Source organism: Pipistrellus hanaki (assembly GCF_964339955.1).
Source record: "Pipistrellus hanaki genome assembly, chromosome: 4".
Lineage (NCBI taxonomy): Eukaryota > Metazoa > Chordata > Mammalia > Chiroptera > Vespertilionidae > Pipistrellus > Pipistrellus hanaki.
The window spans coordinates 78,785,978-78,799,960 of NC_140506.1; the positions used below are offsets into that span (position 1 = coordinate 78,785,978).

The following is a 13,983-nucleotide window of genomic DNA, read 5'->3' on the forward strand; positions in this document are numbered from 1 at the left end:
TCAGTGGTGGGCACGGGTCTTGAGTCACAAGCCTGGGCTGAGCCTGGGGTTGGCCGGGGCGGCGGACGCCAGGACTAGAGGGCAGGGCCCCCGGCCGGGTTGGGAAGAGGAGCCCGGCCAGTGCGCCCCTCCACCGTCCGAGGTTAGGGAAGACATGCCCTCCTCCGCCTGACACTTGCGCGGCTTATTTCTTCGAGAACTATACATCTCAGCCTCCCGAGCTGCTCCGAGGTTCAGCAGAAGGCCCGCGTCAACCGGCGGCGGCGCCCACCCAGGGGCCACTACCGCGGCCCGGCGCAGGCAGGAGCCGTTCAACCGCTTCCCGCAGGCCTGCGCGGGGCAGCGCAGCCCTCCCGGGCGCTGATTGGCCGCCCGGTGTCCCCGCCCCCTCGGCCCTGCTCAGCGCCTCGCTCTCCTTTGACCTCGATTTCAAGCCAAGCGCTGGGCAGCGGTTGGTCCGCCTCCCCCTCAGCTTGAGTTCGACTCGCCCAATGAGGAGCGAGCTTCGCGGGGAATGTCGGGAAAGGCCGCCGGCCTATATAAGGGGTTTACTGGGCGTGTCGCCGCGCCGGGGTCGCCGTGCGGATCCGGGACGGAGGCTGGTGCGGAGGTGGCCGTGGGCTCGCTGAAGCGGCACCTGGGAGACGATGGCCGAGGGAGATAATCGCAGCACCAACTTGCTGGTGAGTGCCGGCGTCCGTCACAAGGGAAACAGGTGGGCTCGGCCCGGCGGTGCTGCGGCCTCGTGTTTCTACCCCGCGGCGGCCCGGCCCTCCCCGGGATCCCTGGCGCCGGCCACAACGTCTGCGCCTCGGGCTTCTCGGGTAGCTTCTGCTTGGCGGTGTCTGGTCCTGCCGACCCCTGACATCCTCTGGGGAAGGGGAAGAGGAGGGTGCGCCATCAGGCGTCGCAAATACTGGATGAGGAAGAAGAGGGGGGGGGGTGGCTGTGGCAAGCCTGGGGTGCAGCCTCAGGCAGAGAGAGGGCCTCCAGGGGCCTGGCGAGAGCTTTTGGGGCCTAGCACCCGGTTGTATCGGATCGCTCCGCTTGGATCGTCACCAGGATGCCCCTTGGTTCTTTTGTCCCCGTCCCCCCTCCCATCCCCACCAATGCTTGGGCAATGGGAGGAGGGTCAAAGGGCTGTTGCTGAACATTTTCTGGTAGAGCTGAAAATTTCTGGCAGAGTGGCAGCGAGCTCACCGCAGAGAAGTTGAGGGGAGTGAGGGTCCCGCTGGAAGGACAGTGGGAGGAGAGGACCAGGCCTTTGTCTGGAATGTGTAAGTCGGGGGGCCGCAGGACGAGTTCAGGATGAGCAGGGGTCCGAAGGGGCTGGAGTGAGGTGGTAGCAGAGGCGGACACATGTACCCTCACCGTGGGTCTCAGGGCGGCACGCTGTGATCAACAACGAGAGGAACCGGTGCATTTGCTCCCTTTCCTTTCCCCAGGGAAAGGCAGGCCACACACCACAACCACAGTGACTAGAAGGAGCAAATAATTTAATAATTTTTGGCTTTTGATTCCAATAGCCCAGGTGCTGTAAAAGATTAAGAGACTTTGCAGGGTAGTTTGTGCATTTGTGTTTTCGAAATGCATGATCTCACACACACACACACACACACACACACACCCCTCTACCTCCTTCCCTCCCTCCCTCTATAGTTCGCCCCTGCCAGGTTCCTTTTAAGAGGATTGATTAAAGCGGAGAGTTGCCAGAGTTCGCACCGCTATTGAAATGACAGGTCCTGGACTGGACTGGAGCTCAAATACTCTTTCCAGCAGAGCAGTGTGTAACTTCTAGGACAAAACGTTTTGCCACTTCACATTAGCTCATTCTAGATTGTTCTCATAAGTTTAAGCAGCACTGTAGAAGATACATACATTTATAATTTGGTAAAAGTGGTTTTCCTTATTTGTGCAAATGATGTCAACATCTAAATGATTCCATTACACAAAGAGCTACTACTTGAGAATTTTATTGAGTGCTGTTCAGGGAAAGGCTGCTATCCTAATGGACTTAGAAGTTGGGGTTTAAATCGATGAAATGACAAAACAGCAAATCAATACTAACCACCTGAAATGATCGAATATAAGGATCTAATTTTATACTGTGGGTACTGTGCTTGGTAGTGCATGACTTTGGGAAAGTTGGTTAATCATTCTTTAATGTAAAATGGGTCTTAATTATCTCTACCTTATAATTGAAGTAGCCCGGTTCTTAGATTTGGAAAGTGACCATTAAGTGATTTCCCCCCCCCACCCCACTGATTTTTGTCATTGGCACCAAAATTGTAGTTTTGTTTTTTTTTTTAAACTAATTTGTTTCACATAGTGATTTGGTTAACAGCTGTTTTATATATTTGATGTCTTAGAGGAGTTTAATGCTCTAGGACTAATTCTCAGGAATGTTGAGCGTAGTAAATGATGGCTTTAAATATTGGTCGTGTGTAGGCTGCAGAGACTGCAAGTCTGGAAGAGCAGCTGCAAGGATGGGGAGAGGTGATGCTGATGGCTGACAAAGTCCTCCGATGGGAAAGAGCCTGGTTTCCACCTGCCATCATGGGTGTGGTTTCCCTGGTGTTTCTGTAAGTGAGCTATTCAGTTACTTAAGATGGTGTTTGTTATTAATAAGGAATCGGGTAATACCCAGCTTCCATTATGGAAGTGTCTGTAATGCCTAATCCGTAAAGAATGCCTTTTCTGAGAGCAGTTTGCCCGGTGTTTAGGATTTGTAGTACTTGGTGAACTCAGTAACATAATGCAGTTGAATAAATCAGTGACTCAAACGGTTTGGCCTTAGAACCCTTCACACTCCTACAAAGTATAGAAGAGCACAGAGAGGCTTACTCTCTTGGAATCACAGTGCAGCTATAATGCCTTCATGTCATGAAGCTTCCAGAAAACAACTTGAGATAATTAGAATGAAAAGAGCAAATAACATCTGTGCGAACCAGAGGGATGAGTGAATAAACATCTTCATGTAGGAAAAGGGACCATGTTTTTCTAACCTTTATTAATTTAATTTTATTTTTTAAACAGGAATATCTATTATCTAGATCCATCTGTTCTATCTGGTGTTTCCTGTTTTGTTATGTTTTTGTGCTTGGCTGACTACCTTGTTCCTATCCTGGCGCCTAGAATTTTTGGCTCCAATAAATGGTAAGTAGCATGATAATTTGGCATTCTAATCTCTGAGAAATTACCCTATTGGCTGTGATTAGTATTCTGTAACTAATCACAGAGAAGTGTCTAACCATCAGATACCTAGAGGTTAGATTTAGTGGTTTTTATATGAAGATTTTTTTTTTTTTTAGCTCATTCATATATAAATAATTAGTTCCCAGTACTTATTTAGAAACCTAGTGCATGAAATTGGTGCATGGGTGGGGTCCTTAGGCCTGGCTGGCGATCAGGGCTGATCTGTGGGGTGACCAGTGGGGTGATGAGGGCCCCAGCTCACAGCTGCCTTGGCTGGCCTGGCACAGCTCCTCATCACTGCAGCTGGTTGGGGCCTGTGGCCTGGGGGCAGCACCTGGGGGTATGCCCCTATGGTGGTCGGTGTGCGTCATAGTGACCGGTCGTTCCTCTGGTCATCCTGCTGTTCAGTCAATTGGCATGTTAAGTTTTATATAGATAGATAGGTCTTTCGTGGTCTGACATTTATTTTGGCTTTTTAAATATATTATTGATTTTTTTTTTTTTTTACAGAGAGGAAGAGAGAGGGATAGAGAGTTAGAAACATCAATGAGAATCATCCATCAGCTGTCTCTTGCTGGGGATGTGCCCGCAACCAAGGTACATGCCCTTGACTGGAATCGAACCTGGGACCTTTAAGTCCGCAGGCTGACGCTCTATCCACTCAGCCAAACCGGTTTCAGCTATTTTGATTTTTAAAAAGACCTTTTTATTGAAGTGAGACCTTTTTATTTTAATTAAAATATTTTATTAAAGATTGTAGAACTCATGAGCTTTGCATAAAAGTAGTATCTTGACATTTTATATTTGTTCCCATTGATATTTAAGATAGTATATAATTTCACAAGTCATTTTTGAATGAATACAAAAACAGTAACTGGTAAATTTTTGTCCATTCATTTAGCAACTATTGAATGTCTACTTTTTTTGTTAGGCGCTGTTCTGGGTGCTATGAAATATTTTTAAGATTGGTCTTGTGTTTAAGGTTGAGATGTTGAGGCAGTGAAGTGGTAGTTAGCTTAATGCCTAGCAATTATTTCAGAGTAGGTTCAAGTTGTATATACAAGTAGGCTGTTAATTTCATTTATACCATTCTTTGAATTAGTCACTGAGTTCCCAAGATATATATTGCTAAGAGGCTAGGGATCATATTAAAGAATTTCTCCGAAACTGGTTTGGCTCAGTGGGTAGAGCGTCGGCCTGCGGACTGAAAGGTCCCAGGTTCGATTCCAGTCAAAGACATGTACCTTGGTTGCTGGCATATCCCTGGTAGAGGGTGTGCAAGAGGCAGGTGATAGATGATTCTCTTTCATCGATGTTTCTAACTTTATCCCTCTCTCTTCCTCTCTGTAAAAAAAATCAATAAAATATATTAAAAAAAAAAAAAGAATTTCAACATCTCTCTGTGATGTTCAGTTCTCACTTTTTAAAAAATATGTATATTTTTTTCAGAGAGGAAGGGAGAGGGAGAGAGAAAAACATTAATGATGAAAAAATCAATTAACCCTTGACCTGAATCAAGCCTGGGACCCTTCAGTCCACAGGTCGATGCTCCATCCACTGAGCCAACAAGCAAGGGCCAATTCTCACTTTTGACCACAATAATGAACAAAATAGACATTGGAATATATTTTTTTCTTCCTAGCCGCTATTCTCCCTCGGTTGTTTATTTTAATTTGATTAGTAGTCTACTTGTGCTTTTTAGCTTTTTGTTCCCCAAGTAATAGCAAATTATTAAATAATTTGTAAAAGGAAAAATTTTAAATGTAAGCCCTTGGGTTTTTTGAGAAAAATTCAGACATTTTTTAGGAAGTTTGCTTAAGTTATGGAATAATTATGTTTATTTAAAGATGTTTTCCCATAGCAGAATGGATGAAGATTAGGAAGTGTCCTTTGAATTTAATTGTTTTTCACATTCAGTAGTGAATTATACTATTGTGTTTTGGGCAAGTTTGTAACAATGCTGTATAAAAATTTAACAAGTGAAATCAGCTTCTGACCTTGACTTTATCAGCCAGATGGTATTTTAATCTGCTAATTCCTAATTCCGGGAGAAAAGTTTTTGGAAATAAACACTGAGTTTCATGGTAAATCAGTTTGTGGCTCTGTCTTATCAACAGAGCAGTGTTATTGTTTGATCTTTAAGGGGAAGGAAGAACACTGCTGCATGACCACAATCCAGCCTTGAACATGAGCAACATATAAGGTTGAAATTGTTTACAAGAAGTCCCAGGGCTCAGCAGAAATCCTCCTCCTGTATCTCTTACTGCAGTTTCCCAGGGATGGGAGCTAGAGGAGAGAAGATAATACATCCCCCAGCTTAGGGCCTGCTGTTTTGTTGTTAATCCTCACCTGAGGATGTTTTCTATTGCTTTTAAGAGAGGATGGAGGGAGGGAAGAGGAAGGGAAGGGGGAGAAGAGAGAGAGAGAGATGTGAGTGATACACATAGACTGATTGTCTCCTGCATGTGCCCGTAATAGAGCCAGGGATTGAACCTGCAACCAAGATACATACTCTTGATTAGGAAATTGAACCCAAGACTCTTTGATGTTCTAAACATTGACCCACACCAGCCAAGGCAGGCCTGCTTTTTAATAGTAGCCATTGTATCTGTATAATAAAGGCAGTACAATGGCAATTTTTTTGTTTTGTTTTTGCTAATCCTCACTTGAGGATTTTTTCCCATTGATTTTTAGAGAGAGTAGAAGGGAGAGGGAGAGATAAAGAGAGAAACATTGATATGAGAGAGACATTGCTTGGTTGCCTCCCACACAGGCCCTGACCAGGGATTGAGACTACAGCCAAGGTCCATACCCTTGACCAGAATTGAAGCCAGGACCCTTCAGTCCTTGGGCTGACGCTCTATTCACTGAGCCTGACCCGGCAATTTTACATAGTTAATAAAAAAGGGCTTTCTTGCCAAAACTGGTTTGGCTCAGTGGATAGAGCGCTGGCCTGCTGATTGAAAGGTCCTGGGTTCGATTCCGGTCAAAGGCATGTACCTTGGTTGCGGGCACATCCCCAGTGGGGGGTGTACAGGAGGCAACTGATCCATGTTTCTCTCTCATCAATGTTTCTAACTCTATCCCTCTCCCTTCCTCTCTGTGAAAATCAATAAAATATATTTAAAAGGGGGCTTTCTTGGAGGATCTTTTTGTATTTTTACTGCTGTTTTATGATTATATTATCCCGCAGTGGGACTAAACTTACATTTGAGTTGTGTGTGTCTGCCCTGGCATCAAATGTATGAAGACAAGTTGAAGTATTATGCTGTGAACGCTGGTAGTTATCATCTCACTGAAAAGTGTTCAAATAGAGTTGTTCGGTAGAAACTTCACATCTTCCTCAAAACAGAGGGATTCTACTGGGCTACAACCTAGGATTCACTAGGATCTGGAAAACAATAAAGAATAGAGAAATTAATTTGCACCATAGGCCATAATTTCTGCACACCTATAGTAGTTTCTTTGTCATTAACCAAATGTGGCTTTAGAACCAGAGAGTACCATTACTTTGTACATGCCCATGTACAAGTATGTTTATATAAAAACTTATTCCTGTGCTATCCGAGGTGGGTTGTTTTTTTTAATTGTCTAAAGTTTTACATATGTCTCCTCAGGTGTTTTAATGGTACAAAAACTTCACCTTTATAAGTAATGAGGAATCGTTTTCTATTTAGATTTTCTTTAGAAGATAGCTTTTTAAATATGAGAGGATAGTGTATTTCTGTTTACTGTAGAGATATGCTTATAGTGAAGGGGAAATTCTTTTCCTAGGACCACTGAGCAGCAGCAAAGATTCCATGAAATTTGCAGCAATCTAGTAAAAACTCGCCGCAGAACTGTGGGCTGGTGGAAACGCCTCTTCACACTGAAGGAAGAGAAGCCGAAAATGGTACTTTTTTTGTTTTGACTTATTCAAGTAAAGCAAACTTTTAAGGTTGAGTCGTTTTTACTTCAGTGTAATATGATGATAGCCTTTTTGTTTGATTAGTTATAGTTTGATATTTATCACCCATTGCTTTAATTTCTTTTGAGTGTATTCATTAATGCATGTCTGTATGAGACTGAGTCACTACAAGTTAAAATTACATTTTACACTTAATTTGTATTCTAGTAGAGTGGAGTCTTTCTTTTTTCATACTGAAATAAAATAAGAGACATATACTTAGAAAGCATTTATTTTCTATTTTTAAAATTTATTTATTGAGCCCTGGCCACTTTGGCTCAGTGGATAGAGTGTCGGCCTGTGGACCGAAGGGTCTTGTGTTCAATTCCAGTTGAGGGCACATACCTAGGTTGTGGGCTTGATCCCCAGTAGGGGCATGTGGTGGGTAGCTGATCAATGATTCTCATCATTGATGCTTCTATCTCTCCTGTTTCCTTCCTTGCTGAAATCAATAAAAAAATATATATTTTTTAAAAGCCCTAGCTTATTTGGCTCAGTGGATAGAGCATCAGCCTGCGGACTGAAAGGTCCCGGGTTCACTTCGTCAAGGGCACATGCCCGGGTTGCTGGCTTGATCCCCAGTAGGGGGCGTGCAGGAGGCAGACAATCAATTATTTATGCATTCATGCTTGATTCTTATATGTACTCTGTCGGGATTGAACCCATAACCTTGGAGTACCGGCATGATACTAACCGAGTACCTAGCCAGGGCTAGCATTTGTTTTCTTAATTCAGCTTCATATAAGGTTACTATGTGAAGTTACTAATTGTAAAAGTTGTATCATTTATATTCTAAAGTATTTAATTTAAATATAGAATTACAATAGTTCTATGATGGATCTAAATTCTATAAAGCCAGATCTAATGGAATTTTCTGTTTGTGTGTGGAGGTGGGGGTGGGGAGAGTTAATATGTTTTTATTGATATCAGAGAGGAAGGGAGAGATAGAAACATAAAGATGAGAGAGAATCATTGATCAGCTGCTTCCTGCACGCCCATCCTGCACTGGGGATTGAGCCCATAACCCAGACATGCCCTGGCTGGGAATCAAACCATGACCTCCTGGTTCCTAGGTCGATGCTCAACCACTGAGCCACACCGGCCAGGCTCTATGGTTTTATATACTATATATAAGATACCAACCATTTTTAAAGAAAAGTGGTAATAAAAACAATCATTTTCCAACCTTTAAAATGACTTTATTAGTCTGTTTCTAGGAGTTGACACATCTTATTATTTTCATTATTAGTACTTCATGACCATGATCATGTCTCTTGCTGCGGTTGCTTGGGTGGGACAGCAGGTCCACAACCTTCTTCTCACCTACCTGATCGGTAAGTTTTCGAGGACACAGGCACGTCCTGGGCAATGAAGTCTAACGAACTTAAACAAATGTGTGTGCTCAGCAAGTTTAAGGCACTCATCAAGGACTGTGGGAGTCTAGAAAGATGTCTGAAACCCAGGTCCTTGTTTGTGGTCTTGTAGGAAGTTAAAACAACGTAATGACCAGGTAGGAAGAAATGCACAGGAGGTAAAAAGGAGCAGTGTGTGTCATCTGAGGTTGGGAGGTATATCGAAGTTTCTGGGATATTAATAGAAGTAATGGATTTCATATTGCTTTCTCCCACTAGGATGCCTAATAGTTCGGGAAACTACCTTCTCTAGAATGTATTAACATTTAGGAAGTGAATTACTGCCTCCTTAACTTGGTTTGTTTGTTTATTTTTAAGTGACTTTCTTACTGTTGCTTCCTGGACTAAACCAACATGGAATCATTTCGAAGTACATTGGAATGGCCAAAAGAGAGATGAACAAGCTTCTTAAGCAAAAAGAAAAGAAAAATGAGTAATGCATCTTCTTTATTCAGTGTGGTTAATGGAGTATACATTGTGTGGGAACAGTTTCTATTGCCTGGATACTGAAGTGTTACAGAGTAGCTCTTTGCTCTCACGCCTTCTGCCCTTAGTTACTAGAAATTCAGATTTGCCACACAAGGTTTTGTACAGTGTCTTCATGTCAGGTGTATCTGGGTGCATTCTCAGTAGTTGGCCTTATGGACAACTCATGAATACAACTTGTTTTGATTTTCTCACGCAGGGTTAATTGATTTCTTATAGGCAGCTTCCTTTAAAATTATACAGCGATGAACTTCAATCGTTAGTACAGTTAACAAATGGCTCTGGATAATTGTTCAGGTTGATCTTTGTTTGGGCTAGATACAAGGTATAGTGAGTGGCCTGTGGCTATAGGAAACTGGTTGTACCGTCTCCTTCCTAGTCTGCTTAAAAAAATGTCCAGCTTCAAGAATATAGAGACTTGAGGGCATATGCTGGGGGTTGGGGGGTGGCCAGGGAGAAAAGGGAGACATATGGAATACTTTAAACAATAAAAAAGGAACAGGGAAAGAAAGAAAGAAAAAAAAAGAATATAGAGACCAAGTTTACCACTTCAATGAAGAGACCGATTCTGTTTCTATACCAGGGAGAAGCATCCTCATGAAATAAAGTGAAACTAATACATGCTCTAGTTTGTGTTGGTTTCTCCCTTGTGCAAAACTGAGCAACTGATCCTCTGAAATGGGGAGCCTGATGGTTTAAGAGCTCTTGTCCCGTTGCACTTGGCTTTCAAGTTAGTAGGTCCTAAAGGCTTTTCAGTAGCAGACTTCCAAAAGCTTGAACTTGGGATTTTTAGCATACTTTTAGTTCGATTGTCAGCTGTCTAAAACTAAAGTACATAAGAGATGAAGACTCGTGCCTATGACTTTTACTCTTAAGACCAGTTAATAAAGGACAAAAGTCTTCCTTCTGTGTTTCATCAAGAGTCAGTAGAAAATAATTTTCTCCCACTCATTTTTCAATTCTCATTTTATGGTAATATTGGCTGCTTGGTCCCCATAGATTTGGTCTAGAAGGTGCCATTCTACTGGCATCTGACTTTTTTTCCTAGATACTTCTCAAAAAATTATAAGGGCTGTTGGTGAGAGCAAACTTGTGTAGATGATATATGTCCTTAGGTCTATAACAATGTTCTAACTCTTGGAAAGCGTTTTAGAATTATTTTCACTCTCAGTAGCTAGATGTTTAAAGTAGTTGAAATCTGTGGAATGAACCTTTGAAGGGCCGAAAATGTGACATACTTGGAAACAATTCTTTAACTGATTAACTAGCTGTAATATAGTTCTGTGAATTTATTGCACTGATGCTGTAAAACCTGGATCTTGTGGTATATCTGTCTCTAAATAAGTGTTGTTTTCTCCCCTTCAATATTGTCAACAGTGCAGCCATGTAGCATATGTTTGAGTTTTTTGTTTCATATGAAAACTACAAGCTACCTTAATTTACATGTATTTCCTCATTGTAAATAAGCCTGTCCTCTTATCTGGATTGTTTTGTGTGTACATGTTCTACCAACTACTTTTGTGATTTTAATTCTGTATTACTTCTTCTACTTGGTTTTGTGAAAAGGGGAAAAATAAAAGCTGGTATCCCTTTTTGTGTCCTGTTCTTTCTCCCTTAGCCAGTACAATATTTACGAGTGGATTTATGAATCTGATTAATGAACTACCCTTGCGTGATCAATACATGCCAATAAAGTACTCTTTAAGACAAAATAAAAGATTTAAATTTATTCATTCAGCAAACATCCTGGCAAAATGCTAGATGCAAAAGGAAATGAATAAGTGATAACCAAAGATGATGTGTGAGAAGGCCAACCTGGGAGAACAGGCAGGAACAATGCAGGCTGAAGGGAGTGCCTGCCATGGGTAGCCCTGTACCTCAGGGTAAATGAGTTAGTAAGTAGGCTAGGCGGTGGGTGACTTACCTGTACATGGAACTTTTTATTTTTTTATTAGAGCTCAAATTGGATGTTTTATCATTGGACCTCACTGTCTACTTTAGAGTATCCTGGGAACAGATTCAATCAAATTAAATTCTGAGGCCTACATCCATACCACCACCACCCTCCCCTCCCCCACAGAAAATGTTTGGAGCCTCGGGGATTTATTGTAAATTCCAAACAGGGATGTCTCAACACAAAATCACCATAGGTGGCTGCCTGATACTTGGAAATGCTGTATTTAGATAGCAGCTGTGATTGCATCTCAGGCTGGCCAGTCACATTGGCTGGCTGGCTCCCCACGCCAGTCTGGCTACGCTTGTGCCAGTTCTGGCCACAGCAAAAGTCCCGTTCTGACACTTGCCTTGGCATTACCTCCAGGAGTGGTCCTGTCATTCCAGATTCACAACATGTCCAGAGGAGGCTATTGGGAGAAAGTTGTGCTAAAAAGAGTAAAGATTTGGTAGTTTTGCCGAAACCGGTTTGGCTCAGTGGCAGAGCGTCAGTCTGCGGACTGAAAGGTCCCGGGTTCGATTCCAGTCAAGGGCATGTACATTGGTTGTGGGCACATCCCCGGTAGGGGGTGTGCAAGAGGCAGCTGGTTGATGTTTCTCTCTCATCGACGTTTCTAACTATCTCTCTCCCTCTCTGTAAAAAAAAAAAAAAAAGATTTGGTAGTTTTTAGGACAGGTGCTTTAATGCCAGTACATCCGCACTGTTGCCATTTATTTAGCCTCACCTGAGGATATGTCTATTGACTTTAGAGAGAGGAAGGAAGAGAGAAATATCGGTGTGAGAGAAACATTGGTTGCCTTCCATATACACCCAACTGAGGATTGAACCTGCAACCTAGGTATGTGCTCTGACCAGAAAAGGAGCCTGCAATCTATTGGTGTATGGGATGACTCCAACCCACAGCCACCCAGCCAGGTCTGGTGTCACTTAACAATCAGGTCGTGATTAATCCTATGTGAAGCCCTCAGCAGGTTTCAGTTTGCCTACAGCATAAATCACAAACTTGTAGTTTATACCTGGCCCTTCCCAATTCCAGCCCAGCCATTCTGAGATTTCTGTCCATCTTTATTCCATGCCCTCCTCGTTCTTGGAACTGTTGTAAAGCTAGAATATCTGCTGCCTGTTCACCCTAACATTTTAGGGTTGGGTAGACCTAGATCCAAACCCAATTTTTTTTTTTTTCTTTTTGACTTTTAAAACTAAAAAAAGTTAAGATTGAGTCAATTTAAAATTGAACTACATCTTCTCATTTGTGAAATGGGGATAATAGTATAGATCTCATAGGGGCAGTGTAAGACCCCATTTGTTTTGTGGATTCAATAAATTAATCTACAGGAAGCACTTAGTGGCAGTCACGAATTAGACATCCTTAGACTTCACAACACATCAAATTGCACTTCCTCTGTGAAAGTTTTAGCAACATCCCAGGCCACCTCAGCATTAACACAGCACTTCTTCATATGGGCAAACTACATGGCACATTGTGTGGTATTGTGCTGTTATTTAGACTTCTTCTCTTAAGGCAGAAACATATTTTTGTCCCCTCACTACCCGGTACGTGATATTCTGATACTTAAGTGAATGGATGAATGAATTAAGTGTATAAAGAGATAGTGGATGTTGCTCTTTTTCTACTTATGATAAAGCTCTTAGTAAAGTGAATTTATTCCCTTCACTCCCCCGCCATTGCTAAGGCTCTCAGGTGAATTGCACATTTTTAGCAAACAAAGCCGGTAAGTGCAGGGGAACCAGTTCTTCAAGGAAACGTTCATTTAAAAAGCAAATGGTCCTTTTGTAATATATATTAAACCAGAGAATTCTATATCCCTGAGATCTCCAAATTGGGAGCTTTGCTTTCCTGCAGCTCACTTAGGATTTGAGAAGTGGGGGTGTGTTAGAAGCTTTATACTAATGAATGCTAATGTTGATAAGCACTCTCTCTGCCAGATTTTGTATTAATTTCTTTTTAAAAAAATATATTTTATTGATTTTTTTACAGAGAGAAAGAGAGAGGGATAGTTAGAAACACTGATCAGCTGCCCCCTGCACACCCCTCACCGGGGATGTGCCCGCAACCAAGGCACATTCCCCTGACCTTTCAGCCCGTAGGCTGACACTATTCACTGAGCCAAACCGTTTTCGGCATGTGTTAATTTCTTTAATGGATTATTTCTTTTTTGCTGTTGTTAATTCTTGCCTGAGGGTATTTTTCCATTCATTTTTGGTAAGAGTGGAAAAGATGGGGCAAAATAAACATCAATATGGGAGAAACACATCAATTGGTTGCCTTCCACACACACTCCGACCAGGAGTCTGCAACCAAGGTACATGCTCTTTTTAAAAAAAAATACATTTTATTAATTTTTCACAGAAAGGAAGGGAGAGGGATAGAGAGCTAGAAACATCGATGAGAGAGATACATCGATGAGCTGCCTCCTGCACCGCCCCCCACAGGGGATGTGCCCGCAACCAATGTACATGCCCTTGACCTTTCAGTCCTCAGGCCAATGCTCTATCCACTGAGCCAAACTGGCTAGGAACCCTCATCATAACTTTCAAAAGGCAGGTATTATTATCCTCGATTTATATCTGGGGAAAGTTCAGAGAGGATAGGAGATATACAAACTGGTTCCTGTCCCAATGTAGATGGGCAGATAAAAGCCACTGGCTCTGAATCCTGTGTTTATTTAGAAACTTTTGACTTTCTTTCGAAAATTTTCCCAGTACTCGCAAGAAATGCCTGGAGCCCTAGTAAACAATTTCTAAGATTTAGGGAAAGTCAAAGAGGAACAACCGATTAAAAAAATATTTTTTGCTTTGAAAATGTAATGTATACACACGTTTCAAATAACAAAACAAACTTGTATAGGGAGAAAATCAAGTCTTCCATCCCAGTTCCTAATGCCCCTCCCCAGAGGTAATAACCGATTTCTGTGGATCTTTCCAGAGACACTATTGTTAATTAAAAAAAACCCACATTGAAACCTGTA

The 13,983-nt window shown here is 42.3% G+C and overlaps 1 protein-coding gene across 1 annotated transcript; it reads left to right on the plus strand.

The window, feature by feature from the left end:
• Positions 1-543: 543 nt before the first annotated feature.
• Positions 544-10,631, plus strand: ARL6IP1 (ARL6 interacting reticulophagy regulator 1). Its single transcript, XM_084880958.1, has 6 exons — positions 544-683; positions 2,449-2,582; positions 3,037-3,156; positions 6,970-7,087; positions 8,391-8,475; positions 8,872-10,631. The coding sequence occupies exons 1-6, from the start codon at positions 648-650 to the stop codon at positions 8,988-8,990; spliced, it is 612 nt and encodes a 203-aa protein (XP_084737084.1). The 5' UTR covers positions 544-647; the 3' UTR covers positions 8,991-10,631.
• The last annotated feature ends 3,352 nt before the right edge of the window (positions 10,632-13,983 follow it).